The sequence below is a fragment of the Photinus pyralis genome, unplaced genomic scaffold, assembly GCF_008802855.1.
Source record: "Photinus pyralis isolate 1611_PpyrPB1 unplaced genomic scaffold, Ppyr1.3 Ppyr1.4_LG1, whole genome shotgun sequence".
Classification (NCBI taxonomy): domain Eukaryota; kingdom Metazoa; phylum Arthropoda; class Insecta; order Coleoptera; family Lampyridae; genus Photinus; species Photinus pyralis.
Genome location: NW_022170249.1, coordinates 64,199,160 through 64,214,295, shown reverse-complemented (window position 1 = coordinate 64,214,295; position 15,136 = coordinate 64,199,160). Strand labels below are relative to the sequence as shown.

The following is a 15,136-nucleotide window of genomic DNA, read 5'->3' as shown; positions in this document are numbered from 1 at the left end:
GCCCAAGCCCTTTCAAAATCAACCCCATATCACCCGAATCCGATCACTTGTGCAAAAGTAGTACGTGTGACAGAGCGACGGACGGAAAAGTGCAGCCGATAGCTAAAAATAATTAGCTTGTCTCTAATTTGTTCTACCCTTATTGCCTGTACATACTAAATAGTGACGATGCAAATGTTTTGCGTTTAGTTTGAATTAGTAGATCAAATGGATGGAGTTAAAAATCAATATAACTTTTCAAAAATGCGTCTGTACAAAAATAATCAAAATTCTATGCGTTTGTTTTAAAAATATGTGGATTGATAAGGAGTGTGCTCGAAGGTAAGAGAAGCGATAAGAGTTAGTGGCCTGATTCACCTATGCTAATTCAATGGTTAAAACCAGAAATTTACCTGAACGGGCAGTCATTCTGTTTTGCCGCGTCGGTTCGATCGCGTTTAAGACGTTTTTTACGTCGATTTCTGTAGTGTAAAATAGTGTATAGTGAAAAAAATAATCGTGCGGGTCGTGTACTTAATAAATAAGTGAGGACTAAAAGGCCTCCGTTGCTAAAGGTAAGTCTAAATCAGAGGAAAATTTTAGTCTAGCGTTATGTGAGTGATTCATTTGGGCCGCTTAGTCATATAGGCTGATATTCCGTTTCCAAAAAGTCACATATAAGAACCTCAAAATTTCATTTTTTAATCTTCGTATTGAGGGTGTAGATTCTTACAGGGATTACGCATTTGTAAAAAAACGTTCCACTTCAGCCCTAACGGTTACAGGTCTTCTTTTCCAAACAATATATATCTATAAATAAATGTACTTTCGAATACCTACAAGAATTTTGCATTGCTCGAAGGTTCTTAGTGTAACATTAAACACAAATGCAACGTATTCCAACATCGCAAAATAGCCTGAAAACAATTAAGTTAGAAAATGCACAATTTCTGTTCAATTTTGAACAACATAATGCGCAGTACGTCATTCACGAGCCTACGAATGTATACGTCTTGCGTCACGTTCACTGGCTGAACTTCTTAATATTTAAATTTGCGAATATGAAATGATCCGAGGTGGCAAATGTATTATTAAATTCAAATATATAAATTATAAATATAGCAAAAAAGTGCAACTTTAAGTGACGGTCGTTATTCGAGCGCCTTTCATAAATCTCCAATGCCTTCTTGGTGACTACGCGTATTTTGACCAAATAATGAACCCATTCCTGCATTGTTGTACTCCAAAACTTCGCTTATGGTGTCACTGTAAACATTTTTTGGGACATGTTCCGTCGCAAGTATGGCAGGATTAAATTTCAAATTTCTGAATGGAGGTGGTAGAGGTCAGGTGTTGGACGTACCAAAAAACTTGTATGTAATGTACGTTGTCACTGGCAATCTCCATGCCGCCGAAACGTAAAACAGATGGCCCACTTGAATTTTTTTTAATGTCGTCCTGTATAAGTATATTTTAATCACAAAACGGATACTTATTAGCGCCAAGATACAATGCATGTGTAGGTTCCCCACCAAATTGGTAAATTCGTATCTTGTTTGTAGTCTAAGTCTAGTCAAACCAAAAAAAACACAGGGATCGTTAAAAAAATTGCAAGAGAACGTTTTATTTATTATTTAGCACCGAAAATGTGTAAAGAATAACTTAGCGATTGTTTTGGTCGTTTTTCCAAATTCCAAATTAAAATCTTAGAACAATTTCACTAAACACATGCTTTAATTTTCCAGTGAAGTTTATTAGTGAACATAAAAAGGGTTCCTATTAAAAAATTAAAGGATCTTTGACTCAAATACCTCAGAAAATATTCCAAATATATACTATCGTTTCGTTTCCCAAATTGTAACTTTAAGTTGGCAATCCATTGCTATGCTTTCATCAAAATTATTAGTTACTCTTTGACTAGGTATGTGTTGATACTCTCTTAAAAAAATAGAAAATTTTGAATTTATTTATTTTTAAAGGGTGGATATTTTACAAATTCTAAACACACATTCCGCTCACAAGGCAACGTGTAACAATTTTAAGAACGACATAACAATAGCATCAGCAGTATACAGTTTAGAAACATGAGTGTAAAAAATCGTAGATCATTAACAAATAAATTACTTAGCGAACTACAAAAAATTTATCTTAAAGCCCCTACAGTCTTTTTCGCCGTTCGTTGTATAAATAGCACGTATACACATTATCACCACGTTCTCGAAAATGTCTACCACTTACAGCCATTTGGGCGAGCGAAGTAATTTTACTTAACTAATTTAGAGATCACTCAAATTTTGTCTAGTAGACTGGAAAATATCCATGCGCGTGAGCCTGAGTTAGTTGCGAATTTTGCCTATAATTTTGATAAAGAGGATCTGGTGGTATCGCTACATTCGCTACATATTTCCTCGGCTGATTACCAATGTAAGGGTCGGCAATACTTTCAATTTTTTGACTAGGCGCTCTAACTTGAAATCGGCCTTCGGGCGAACGGTTGTAATTGTCGTACCTCGGTCTGTTGTAGTTGTCGTTGTAATAATCGTTCTGCGCACTGAAACCTGTGGGATAATTACGTATTGGTAAATTAGGTAATGTGGGGTTTAAAGCGTCGTTTAGCGTTACATCGTATTCACTTTCGTTGATATCTAATGGATTTTTTCTTGGAGGAGTACTGAATTCCTTTGGCTTGCCGTTGAAGCGCACCTGCACCTGTGGACGGTTTGGAAGGGACGCGAGCTCTTCTTTGCTCTCCGTTTCATCTGGGTTTTGGTATTTTAAACGGTTCGCTACTTTGGCTACAGTAGGAGGTGGTTTAATTTCTTCTTCTGACTTTTCTTCTTCTGTCGGCAATTCTTTTACTTCGGATTGTGACGGACCCGTTTCTGGAAACTGTCTACCATTTTGTACCGTATAATCCTTCCCTGGTCCTTCTTCAGTGGTGGATGCTGCCTCGTGCCTGGTTATATCAAGTGCTTTAGCACCGATTGGTTGTAATCCACGTGTCGAAAATGGACTTCCTCCGCGACTAGGTAGAAACGGCCTCTTAACTACTCTGACAGTCTCTTGGTAGTCACGAGGCGATTCTTTCGCAGTTGTAGGGGGAACATCTTCGTTCTTATGCTTCGACTCCTTTGAACTGACATTTCGTTCCTTACTTCTAGAAGTGTGGTCTTGGTCGGAATCTTCATAGCTGTCGGTGGTTGGGCGGTTGCGGTTGTGTTTTTCTCGGGAAAGTATCTCTTGCTTTGGCTTCATCTGTGGTCGCACGGGCTTACTTCGATCATCCTCGTAATCGCTAAAATCATATTGAATTTTTTTATTAGGCGACGGTCGGGACCCTCTGCGTGTGTCACGCTCACGATCTGCTTGACGCTCCGTCTCTCCCTTGTGTTTTGGTGTCGGCCGTTGAGGTGGTAAGTCATAGTCATAATCATCGTATTTTTCTTCTTTAGGCGGCGCATTTGTCGAAGCTGCTTCGGCTGTAGGTTTATATGCAAACTTACTTTGCTCATTTTTAGGAACAGGGGGACGTATTCTAGGTGCCATTCGGGGTTGATTATATATAGAACTACTGCTGTTCGGCTTCACTAGTGGCTGAACATTTTCTTGTGGAGGCGAATTTCTGGGACGGTCAACGCTTCGACGGTCTTCTTCATGAGATTCATCATCATATGGTCTACGATTGCCTTTGTGTCGGATATAACGGTCCTCCATTGGTCTTCTACTTTCGTACCTAGGGCTATCTTCACCATCGAGAGGTCTACGTTTACGATCATCTTCTCTTTTTCTGTCACGATCATATCGATAATCTGAATCGTCGTCTTTGTCATAACGCGACCGATCATCGTAATCTCGCCTTCTTTCATCTTTGTAACGTCGACGATCGTCGTACTCTCTTCTTCGTTCCGACTCTCTTCTCTCATCGTTACGTCTACCAGATCCTCTTCTCTCTTGACGGTCATCATCATACTCATCATCGTACTCGTCGTAGACAGGGCGGGGACGTGGCCTCGGCCTTTTTCTTCTTCTACGAGGCGGCTCTTCATAATAATCGTCTCTTTCTTCTTCTTCGTAATCATCGTCGTAATCGTATTGAGGACGTCGCCTTGAGGGTCGCCTTCTTCTCACCGGTGGTGGCCTTCGAGGTGACGCCGTCAATGCAGGCGAAATGGAAATAGGCGTGGGTTTAACTGTCGTCGTCGTTGTGGTGGCGGCTTGGTATAACGCATCATTCCTATATCACCAACAATAAAATAACGATTCAGCCTTAAATTTTGGTAGTACTTACCGATGCCAATATTTGTGCGAATTGTTGCAATCTACCTCCGACACGAAATGACAAATGAAGGTTTTTTGATCGAAAGCTGTGTAATTGGCACATAAAAAGTCATAGCGCGTTCCAAACAAACAGTGGTGATACACCTGAAATTGAAAAGTATTATTAATTGCAAGTAATCGAAATTTGGCACGCAAAATGAAACGCAAATGTAGGATTACATAAACAATTTACCTAAGTAGTAAACACAGAAGTTAAAAAACGGTATGCAAATTGCTGATGGTCGCTACTGGTATGTAGTTATATAAAGAATGAATATTGATTTCCTCACTTTTTTTGAAAAGTCAAACAGTAGGCATATCTATAAATGGTTTCAAGTTGTTTACATTTCCTAAGAATGATGTTCACCTCAAGGTAAATATATTGCGTAATGTTCACGTTGATGATCTTCACAGTAAACATGTGGCATCCCTATTGCAAAATACCTATTGTAAAACTAAACGCGTTTAGAAGCTATTTAATGTTGGATGGAAATGATCTTATTTTAGAAAAAAAGCCTTTTATTAATTGAAAAGTTGGTTGGAAGTCTTTTTTGAAGATACAATCGCATAAAAGTGGTATTTGACAATTGTTAATTTCTAGCTCTTGGGGTATTGACAACAATTAACATACTACGTATATTACTAACAAATAATTCATTCTAGAATATCCATCGGTGTAATTTTCTTCTCAAAATGGGGTGGAATGAATAAAGTTTTCCTGTCAACTTTAAACAAACTTTATTAAATAATCCTCAAATTCAATGTATACGAAATATTGAACGACAATGTTCGCAACAATTATACCGATGAAAACTATATATTGCAAATCGATCAGCAGGTAGTATATTCTTGACTCTAGATATTTCTTGGTCGATTAATCCAGTGTTTCTCAACCTTTTTTTACTGGTGGCCTACTTGTGAATGTTATTTATCTCTGTGGCCCCCTTCCGCGTCAGACCCTGGAGTATAGAATCCCCCCCCCCTGGAGAGGGGGGTCATACCCCCACAAGTTTTTGAAATTTTAGTACGTGTGTGTACTTGTTTTTAGACTCATTTACGCCTTTCTCAGACTGCACAAATATGTATAAAATACAGGCCATTAAATGTGGCATTTTAACACTTTAGAATTAGATCAAAATTAATTTGAGTTATTTTTTAATTATCAAAAAACCATTTTCAAGTTCTTTTGTTTTGACGCTGAAATTTAAAAAAAAAATGCTTCTTTGAAAGGTGTAGAAAAACAAATCTCTACAGAAAAATAATCCTGGTAGGCGGTAAAGGGGTGTTAGTCGTGCACATGTGTTCATTTTTACTATGTGCGATATGTTTGCCTTCGCTAATGAGATTTGTAACTAACTCGCGTCTGTTTTTAAACAATGTTTAATTTACGTTTAATTAATGTACTATTTCAAAGGTATCAGTAGGTACATTTATAATGATTAATACAATTCATTTTGCATATTCTATTAAAATATTCAGCATATTTTGCGTTTATTTGCATATTTTCCTTTCACCAGCGATCAGCTATAAACTCTCGACATGTATAACACAGTATATTGAATCAAAATAATGTCTGCTTATGGTGAACGAATTTACCTCTGTGTTCTAAATGCAGATCAACACTTCCAATAACCTTACTGTGCAAATGAAGTTTGTCCAACATTTTAAACATATACATAGTTTCATTTTCTTAGGAAATGGGTTTTTGGCCCGTTTCAGGACTCCCTCTTAATAAATTTGTCATACATTTTTTAGGGAAAAAGGTCAAAGAGTAATTCCTTTTGGCATTGACTTAAATGATAGATGGAGGTAAATTAATAGAAATACATACTTGGCATTTGTGTGGCACACTAGCATAGAAACCATCATGCAGACCATCGCACTTGAAATCGATGTCTTCAGGCATGCTATTGTAAAAGGGGTAGTTGGAAAGGTTGTATCCATTTAACTCTCTTGGTAGATTCGGATCAAAAATGTAGTCGATTTGGGGATTTCCGGTAAAATTTGATTTGGTGGAATTCTCGGCAGTTTGTGCTAGTTCCGCTGCTACCTGAAAAACAAAGGAAATATATAAACAAACTTCCTTTTTGGCATAATATAAGTAGTGAAAGCATCGTTTTACCTTAATTTATCCTTGAAATACATTAAGACATCCTTTACATGGAAGGTACCAACTCGACCATACATTGGCCTTGAAAATTTTCAATTTATCGGAAGAAAAATCCCAGTGTTACGAAAGTAGGCGGTTTCAAACAAATAAAAGTGAAGGTGTGCATAAATACCTTCATCTTCTTTATTAGCGTCACCACACAGAATTAAATATAATAAAATGTGAAGGGAATCCAGATTTTTGTATAGGTAATAAGCTGATTTTTAATTACAATGCAAGTGACATGCCGTTACTAAACCCAACTTGATTGAAAATCGTCCTTCAATTTACTGTTCGATTAGGTCATCGTATCCTTCATTAGAAATTTAAAGCGTGATACAGAAATAATCGTTAAATAATGCGAATTAGTTAATTTAATGGTCATTTACAGATGCAAGTTTAATTTTAAATAGACACGGTTCGGAGATTTCACAAAAATACATTTGAGATCGTTTCATTCACTTGATCTGATGATTTTGCATAAAGCAAATCTAATTTCTTACAGAAATCCTATTTAACTTGAACTTCCAAAGGCGACTCGACAGCAATTCATTTTCGATCGCCCGTTACTATGGTAATAGCATGTAATAGCATTGTTTTAAACAATGGTAATAGGTAAGGTACCGTTTCCGAGGCCGTTTTGATGTTTTAAAAGGTGTTTAATCTTTAATGCCTTTGCCACGGTATCAATTAAATCTATGGCGTCCCTATACCATGACCCAATAAAGGGAAAAATCTAATAGTTATTTGTAATTGAATACTACTTCGTTCTTTTTCTGGAAGCTGCTCGATTAACAGCGGTTTATTGTTAATCTTAACGTTAAAGGTCTATGATACCAAAGTCTTATCTTATATACACATTATTGAGGGGGCACATATCTCAAGATTTTTATATAAAAAAACATTCAACTCAAATGAACATTAGTATTCATTATTAAACAGCGAAAGTCTTTAGGCTGAAAAGCTTCTTTATGAAATCGCACTCTCTGTGTGTCCGTCCAAGAGCGCGAACGTAACAACGTATATCGATATTTTAATTGTATTTTCTGCAATTAGACCTACCTATGGTCTCTTGGATGAGTTTGTAAAAAAACAAAGTGGGATTGACCAACAAATTTCAATTTATATAAATAAAATTATTATGTAGGTACCAATTTAATTATAAAACGGCGAAATGCATTATTTAGTTGTTTTACGTGTCGGACTTTAACCTCATAGGTGGTGAATAAATGAGGATCTTCCCCTGATTATTTATTAATGGTGTATAAAGTCAATTAAGGAGTACGGCTCTGCCAATAAAACTGACTTGAAAAAAAAACAGTGTTACTGATTTGTTTGAGCCTTGTGCCGTTTATTTAAAGTGTTTTTTCTGACGTTTCCATGAAACTTATATGTTTAGTTATAGTGGACTTGAATCTGTCCATTGTTTTTCTTTGTATGTACTTTAGAACTCAAAATTGTGACAATTCTGTGGTAGGTTATAAGACGACTGCTGCTTAAATCACAGGATCTGTGATCCTTGCAGAGGATTTCAATGCTCATTGTGCTGCATTTGTTAAAAGCAGTGCACTACAGCTAACCCAATAGGTACTTTGACAAAGGAAAAGGATCATTACTTCCATATTCTCCATAAGCAAAAACGACCGATTACACTGTTTATAAATAAAACTACATTATTTGTTAAAGGTATTAGTATCTACAGGGATTTAGGTAATTTAGGGCATCGTGGAAATTTTTACCCGAAATTTTTCCTCAGATGTGGGCAGCTTTAATTTAAGATAAAAGTGGCAGAACAGGTCTGGGGTGTCTCACCACAGAACTGAACTGCGCCCCGTTAGATTACGGAATATTGATTTCTTTTAATTTTAATTATTTATTATCTATTTCTATGTTTATTTTTTCCTCCTGTACTTCTGGTAATCTAATAAATGTCACTTATTATAATGTACAGGGTGTTGATACAATTTCGGTTATATTTTAGGTTTCGTGTACGTACTATATGGAACTTTCACATTTATTTTATATTTTAGCAGTTCGCAAGAAAGTGATCTTAAAATTCAGTTATGATGTTGTCGATTGGTACGATGGGTCTGGCAGTTTATGTGGGAGCGTTAAATATTTATTGAATTTGATCTTCTATTGTCATCATCTTTTATTTTGCCTTATCTTATTTTACATAAATGCCAAATGTGATACTTTTTCATGACTGAATATATTATTGGAATACTGTTATGTCTCGTAACCTACTTTGTATGCAAATGTTATACCCCTGTTAATCCTAGCCAAAGGCGGGACCTTGAACTCAAACCGCGAACACAAACCCCAAGCATATCCCACTATTGTTGTTATGGTGAGACAGGTCAGGTCCTAATGCAGGAGTATGAGTTTACAGGAGCTGCATACATGGTTATTACAAAATGAGTCATAGTTTATATAAAGTAAACATATTGGTGGCTATCCTGTTAAATTTAGAGGTGTTTTAACTGTAATTTATACAAAGTGTGAGTAATGGAAAATCTACACTTATTAACCCCTAAATGGGACACATAACATATATACACCTATGCTTTACTTTTTTGGAAATAATTTTCAAATGTAGTCGCTTTTCTTGGTTAAACGTATAGAGATGTTCTGGTTAAATTTACGGGGATACTAGAAAATGTACACGTATCAACCCTTAAATAGGACTCATATACATAGGTACGCTTTATTTTTTTGAATGAATTTTAAAATTTATAGTCTTTGTGTAAACGTCTTAAAGGCGGTCGCTGGTCACGTCAAATTTATGAGTATTTTAGCTCTAATTTTATGAAAATTTGTGGTAAAAGGAAAATGCACACTTAACAACCCTTGAGTAGAATGCCATACCGTATATACACAGACAGTTTATTTTTGAAAGTAATCTTAAAACGTTTGTGGGATAAATATCTTGGCGGCGAGGTCTATATAGATTGCTAACAAAAGTGTAGGAAGGTTTCGATATATGTGTTCTTAAAAAAGGTTTCGAAAGATTTTCCCAAAAAGACCGTTTGTAACAAAATATGCAGAAATAAGATTTCTTTTCGAAAACGAGGTTTCTAAGAAAATTCCTAAATGGGTATGTATTAATATTTCCAAAATGAACTTCTAGTTAATAAATACAAACTTAGATTTATTATGCGCCAAGATAAAATTATTATCCCAAAAATAATAGTTTTTTTTCTTTTTAGAACTGTTTGTAAATGCTTAATTCTTGTTTAAATTTTATCACGTTTTAATTGTTCAATTTAGATATGGTGTAAGTGAGACACATTCTGGTCAAATCTGCAGGTTTTATAAAAAGGTTTTTTTTGGCCGTTGGGTAAAGAAGTAAGAAAGTAAAGAATAAGAGAATGCAGGTGTTAAAATGCGCGTTTATGTGGAGAAGTGGAGAACCTTTTCCGCGTTCCGTTGTGGCTGGAGTTTATCTCCTCTAATTGTAATTGGCGATTTATTCGAAAATTCATGAAGGAGTAGCTTTTATGAAGGAAGTTGCGTTTCCTTAAATACTGGAGACAACAAGAAGACGAGGCTTTTGCGACAGTCTGGGAGCGTGTAGATTTTCTACGCTAAATTTTTCATTTGATAGTGATGTTTTTCTCTTTTCGATGACGTAACATGTTAGTGCAAGAACATTTTTCAAAAAAAATTTAAACATTGATTACATCAATAACATTAATCTATAGATAACTTACGACAAAATAAAACAAATGAACGTGTACGTTTCTTATTAAACCACGAAGACAAAAAATTAGAATAATTGCTGCAGCAATTTCGCCCAGAATACACAGGCATTCATTTCAAGCTTTTCGTAATAGGTTAGGTTAGGCCACTACCTTTAAGTGAATGGCGCAAACCTTCATTTGATTTATTTTGATGTAGGATATCTATATTAATGTTATTGGTGTAATTACTTAATAGAGTTTTTAATTTTTTTTAATTTCATGTATAAGGGTACTAACGTGTTACCTCACCGCGAAGAAAAAAAAACTATCAAATGAGCCTAATAAAAGAATACATTACTACTTAAAGAAATTCAATTGTTTTTCGTTACTCATTTGTTTTCTGAAATAACAACTAAATGATGCCTTATTATGGGAAATGAAATGTTAAACAATTTTTATATAGAAACATGTCATACAATCGTTATTTACCGAAATATATACTATATAATGGGCACCCTGTATATAAGGTAAACTAAAAGGTTACATGAGTGTTTCGAGGCGAATATTTATTTGATGAAAGTTCTGCTGACATCCGTTTTCCCTCTGTTCTATTATTATAGTGATAGTTTTTATTACACTATGACACAACATCATCTTTAGCTTGCAACACATGAAAAGTAAAGTTTATGCCGGTGTAGGTATATTTATGTAAAATGTATAATACAACATTTCAAGACAATTTCATACTTTGATGGGTATTTATGACCCATGAAAGTACCAAATGCAGTTAAATGTTGCACAAGCGTGACGACATAGCATGTACCTATTCGTTTTCAATTTATAGATAATAATTTCACGTTGTCATCGTTATGTGCGTTGTGGCAAGCATCTCTAATACAACTTACAGTAAGTACAAATAAGCAAACTGGGTCTAGGAGAGTTTCAAACAGGCACTCTTGCTGAAATACTGCTAAAATATGAGCTTTTTTCATTTTTTTCTAACAACATAATTTTTTTGTTACTCCGGTTAATAATTGGTTTCTAATTATACTTAATCTCCCCAATAATATTACAACTAACTTAAAATTACTTGATTAAAATGTAAAAATAATCAATTATTCCCTTATAGGTTATCTTACATCGGCGAAAACAAAACAGCCAGTTGCCCTTAATCATGTAAAAACTCAACATCCCCTTACCAAACAGTCCCGCTATATAATATGCTTGTTCCACACCGGTGTTAGTGGTCCACTAATCTCAAGATTTAATTGGTCTATGGAGACGCAGTTGATAATTCTCACAAATGTCACCGCAATTGTAAAGTTTTTCAGTGTTGCAAACTTGGGAATCATCAATTAATAACATCAAAAAAATAAAAACCTTTGATACAGTTATACGTGTAACTGAGAAAGTGGAGAATTAATTTAAACCAATTTTGATATAAATTTAATATTTTCTAATAGGTATGTCCAATAGGCAAAAATATATGGTTCACTGATAATTTTTGAATTTTAACGTGTACAAAAATTCCTATTCAAATATTTTGTAGTATTACCTCATCTCCTACTGCTTCTCCATCGAGTGGTGTTTCTGTCGTGCTTGTGGTTGTTGATGATTTTCCAAAAATTAGTTGTGTACCTTTTAAGCCATTTCCTTGTTGTAGACACAAGCATAGCACTCCTGAAATTAAAAAGAAGATGAAATGTAAGAGAAGGTTTTAGTAATTGTATATTAACGTAATTTTTTTTGTAATCAATGGGAGACTATGATTTCCTATGCTACGATTGACTTATTTTTGCGAAACTTTTCAGAGCTTCGTACGAGATATAGTGTCTGCTTAGAATAAAGGAGGGACAGGTGGGCATTGTGACATATATACGCGCAATTTTCCATAAAAAGACTTCAAAGAGAAATGAAGCAAGCATTAATTTTGGTTGGCTAGGCTAAGATATGATTTAAATACGCCCACCCTAACGAAGTATGTACTGCCATATTATCTATCTGTAAAATTAAAATTTTGTTAGTTAACCCGTCCCGTAGATAGAAGTTTAGGTGCGTAGGAAAGAATCATCATAATCAGCTTACCCAACACATTTTCCTTTAGATATATACTCTTCTGCCTCGTCTTCTCCTACACTCGTCATTGTCTCACGCATTATATAGGATTACTCAAAAGTCCCGGGACGGGGGTATAAGTTTCAAACGAGTGAAGAAAAAAATCCGAAAATCTCGGGATGGATAAGAAGTCATAACAACTACATTTTAGATTCAAAGTTTCAAACCATCCAAAATGAAGTTTTTATTGCCCGTGTTGATCCCAAAATTTTCAGCTTTTTTTCCCTGGACATTTGGGAGACCCTGCATATAAAGTTACAGTTTTACAGCATCCACCTTTAATAACTGGGGAACGAGGTGTGTGATCGCCGTGCCGGTGTCACCCAAAATATGACGATCGAGAGGAACATATATGATGATGATTTAAATTTGTTTCTCTGTGCCCCACCCTGAATTTGTTATAAATATTTCACATTGAGGACATTAGTGTAGGTATGTAATTTGCATAAAAAGTACGAGTCGTTCATGTTTAACTGTTACTTAGCCTTTTGGAAATTCTCTCTTTAAAACGCTACCTAATTTATTTATTTATTGCCCCTCTCTTGTTCTGGGCCCTCAACAGGCTTTCGCCCAATTACAGAGTGACCCGCGTAATGCCTTTTAGAGGTACCCCTGCAGAAGTTGTTCTATACTACTACGGTATTTACCTTATATTTATTATTATAATCTTCTCGGATTGACATAGACTAAAAACAGATAAATCGACATCCTATATGAGAGGGTCACCTCAATATCTCTTTCATTTGTCGAGATACGAAAAATTTGTCAAATATAATTTCATATTTGCACATATGATCTATCCCACCGCATATTGAAACTTCGGGTACCGCTTCCTGTTTAACCGGAATTGGAGGTAACTTTTTTCAAATGCAATGCTTATGTTTTTTAAGATCTTTCAAAAGAGCAATTAATATGCTGTACAACATAAAAATGCATATGGTCGATATACAAAAAATGGTCAAATTCGTGATTCAATATTTAGAAAACTTGAAACTATGAAATCTAGCATTCCGTGTGCTGTTATAATACGAGCTGTCTGTTATGTTACACAGCAAAGACCTGCATCAACTTGCTGAAGGTTTCATTTGGAAGATTTACTTTTGCGCGATACGATCTTTCTGTGCATCATAACCGCGCATCCTAACAGCACACGGCATGCTAGATTTCATATACATATTCTATGTTGTCGTATAGTAAATTGATTGCTCTTTTCAAAGATCTTATTAAAAAACATAAATATGCATTACATTTGGAAAGCAAAAGTTTGATCGATTTCTGTTTCACCGAAAGTCATCGCATAGATCGTGATATCGCATACAAAATTATATTTGACCATCCTTTCAAATTTCGTCAAATAAAAGAGGTGACCCATAGGATGATCCTATTATCTCTAACACACCTAACACACTGTAGGTATATTATATAATTTTTTATCATGACCGTTTTTCGAAAGAACACAGAGACCATATAATAATCTAATGAAAGGAGCTTGGCCATAATTCTTTCATTCCAAGATCTGGTACCTTCCTTGAATCCATTCATACAGATATGATATCCTAGATCGAGTGGGATTGCATGGTAACTGTTTTACTATTGCAGATGGAGATTAGATTAAATTAGCTTCAGCAATGTTTTGTAGTTTTGTGGGCTGTTTGAAAAATTAGAAGATATTATAAGTAGATTACTTAAATATGGCAAAACATTTATTTGTTACGTCAATACAAACTCAAAAATGTTACCAAAATTAAATTCATAGACATTGGACTAGCAATTTCTTCTGTGACATACAGAATGTTTACTACATGATTAAAGTGAGTTTTTAAATCTCCTTTACTTTTGACGAGATATAGAGAGTGAGCTATAGCGCGGGACAACGGACAGATGGTCAGACGCACGGAAAAGTAGGGACATAAGCGCTCCAGTTTCGTGAGTGATATGTGAACCAGTTACAGAATAACTGAGTAATTGTAGGCAAATTACAAGAGATACTTTTGTCTGTGAAGAAGAATGTCAGCACAGATATTACAGTAATATTATGCGCGTACTAGTGGAAAGCATTTTGAGCAATTGATACAATACAATTGATACAATCAAAATATCCTTTAAAATTATGTCACTTTTTTTGATAGGGGGTTCATATTATAATTTTAAAGTGGAACTCGCTGATGGTTGGGAGATGAATGCCTTAACTAAAGTACGGGATATTTTAAATCTGAGTCTGGCGCAGTTACGTTACACTTTATTATTTTTTAGGGATAATAAATAAATAATAAATGCAGCATAAACTAATAGTCTCTCTCTAGGATAATTCTCCGATAAAGTGCAGGTCCAATTTGACAGAACACATACATCAGCCCATTCTATATTAGCTATGGGGAGTCATATGGACTGCTTTTGAATTGAACAACTATATCTGCCCAACGTTGTTTTGGTTGATGACGGACACTATTTGGGCAGTTTGAACGGTACCTATACTATAAAATCCGATTACCTTAATTTTTAATTGGTCGAAGGCCGTTCATTTTATGGCCTTCCAGGATCAATTCATTAATGTTCATTAAATATATGTAACGCTGTTTCACTTCCGCATTAAGCAGTTGGACTGGTAAAGATATTAGGAATCAAGTTTGTATTCTTCGCTAACAGTTCCATGGGTTTGCCCTGATACGATTACACAATTTCGTGGCACACCAATTATGACTAATTAAACAATAACTTTCACTTTTCGACGTGTCTAGGCGCATACCTACGCATTAAAATTAGTAGCAAATTAAAAAAATGCAAATCTTACCTGCAGATAACAGTATCCAAAGTCCCGGTGGCCTTTTCATCTTCCTGTAACAACAATAGCAATTGTAATTACCTCGCAACCAAATAACAACAAAAAACATAT

The 15,136-nt window shown here is 35.2% G+C and overlaps 2 protein-coding genes across 5 annotated transcripts in view; one reads left to right on the top strand and one right to left on the bottom strand.

The window, feature by feature from the left end:
• The first annotated feature begins 224 nt into the window (after window positions 1-224).
• Window positions 225-15,136, top strand: part of LOC116173843 (U-scoloptoxin(01)-Cw1a-like) — a 53,212-nt gene continuing 38,300 nt past the window's right edge. The window contains exon 1 of the mRNA XM_031491571.1: window positions 225-554. The gene's annotated coding sequence lies outside the window, so the exon portion shown is untranslated. The remainder of the gene's footprint in view (window positions 555-15,136) is intronic.
• The window catches only part of LOC116173815 (uncharacterized protein DDB_G0283697-like), a 30,085-nt gene continuing 16,879 nt past the window's right edge, over window positions 1,931-15,136 (bottom strand). For 3 of the 4 annotated variants that reach the window (XM_031491529.1, XM_031491543.1, XM_031491536.1), the window contains exons 2-6: window positions 15,035-15,078; window positions 11,684-11,808; window positions 6,128-6,346; window positions 4,268-4,401; window positions 1,931-4,213 (exon numbers count right to left, since the gene is read on the bottom strand). In XM_031491529.1, coding sequence (XP_031347389.1) covers window positions 2,278-4,213; window positions 4,268-4,401; window positions 6,128-6,346; window positions 11,684-11,808; window positions 15,035-15,074 — 2,454 coding nt within the window. In that variant the 5' untranslated portion in view covers window positions 15,075-15,078 and the 3' untranslated portion in view covers window positions 1,931-2,277. The remainder of the gene's footprint in view (window positions 4,214-4,267; window positions 4,402-6,127; window positions 6,347-11,683; window positions 11,809-15,034; window positions 15,079-15,136) is intronic. The other variant, XM_031491551.1, reaches the window with a different exon arrangement.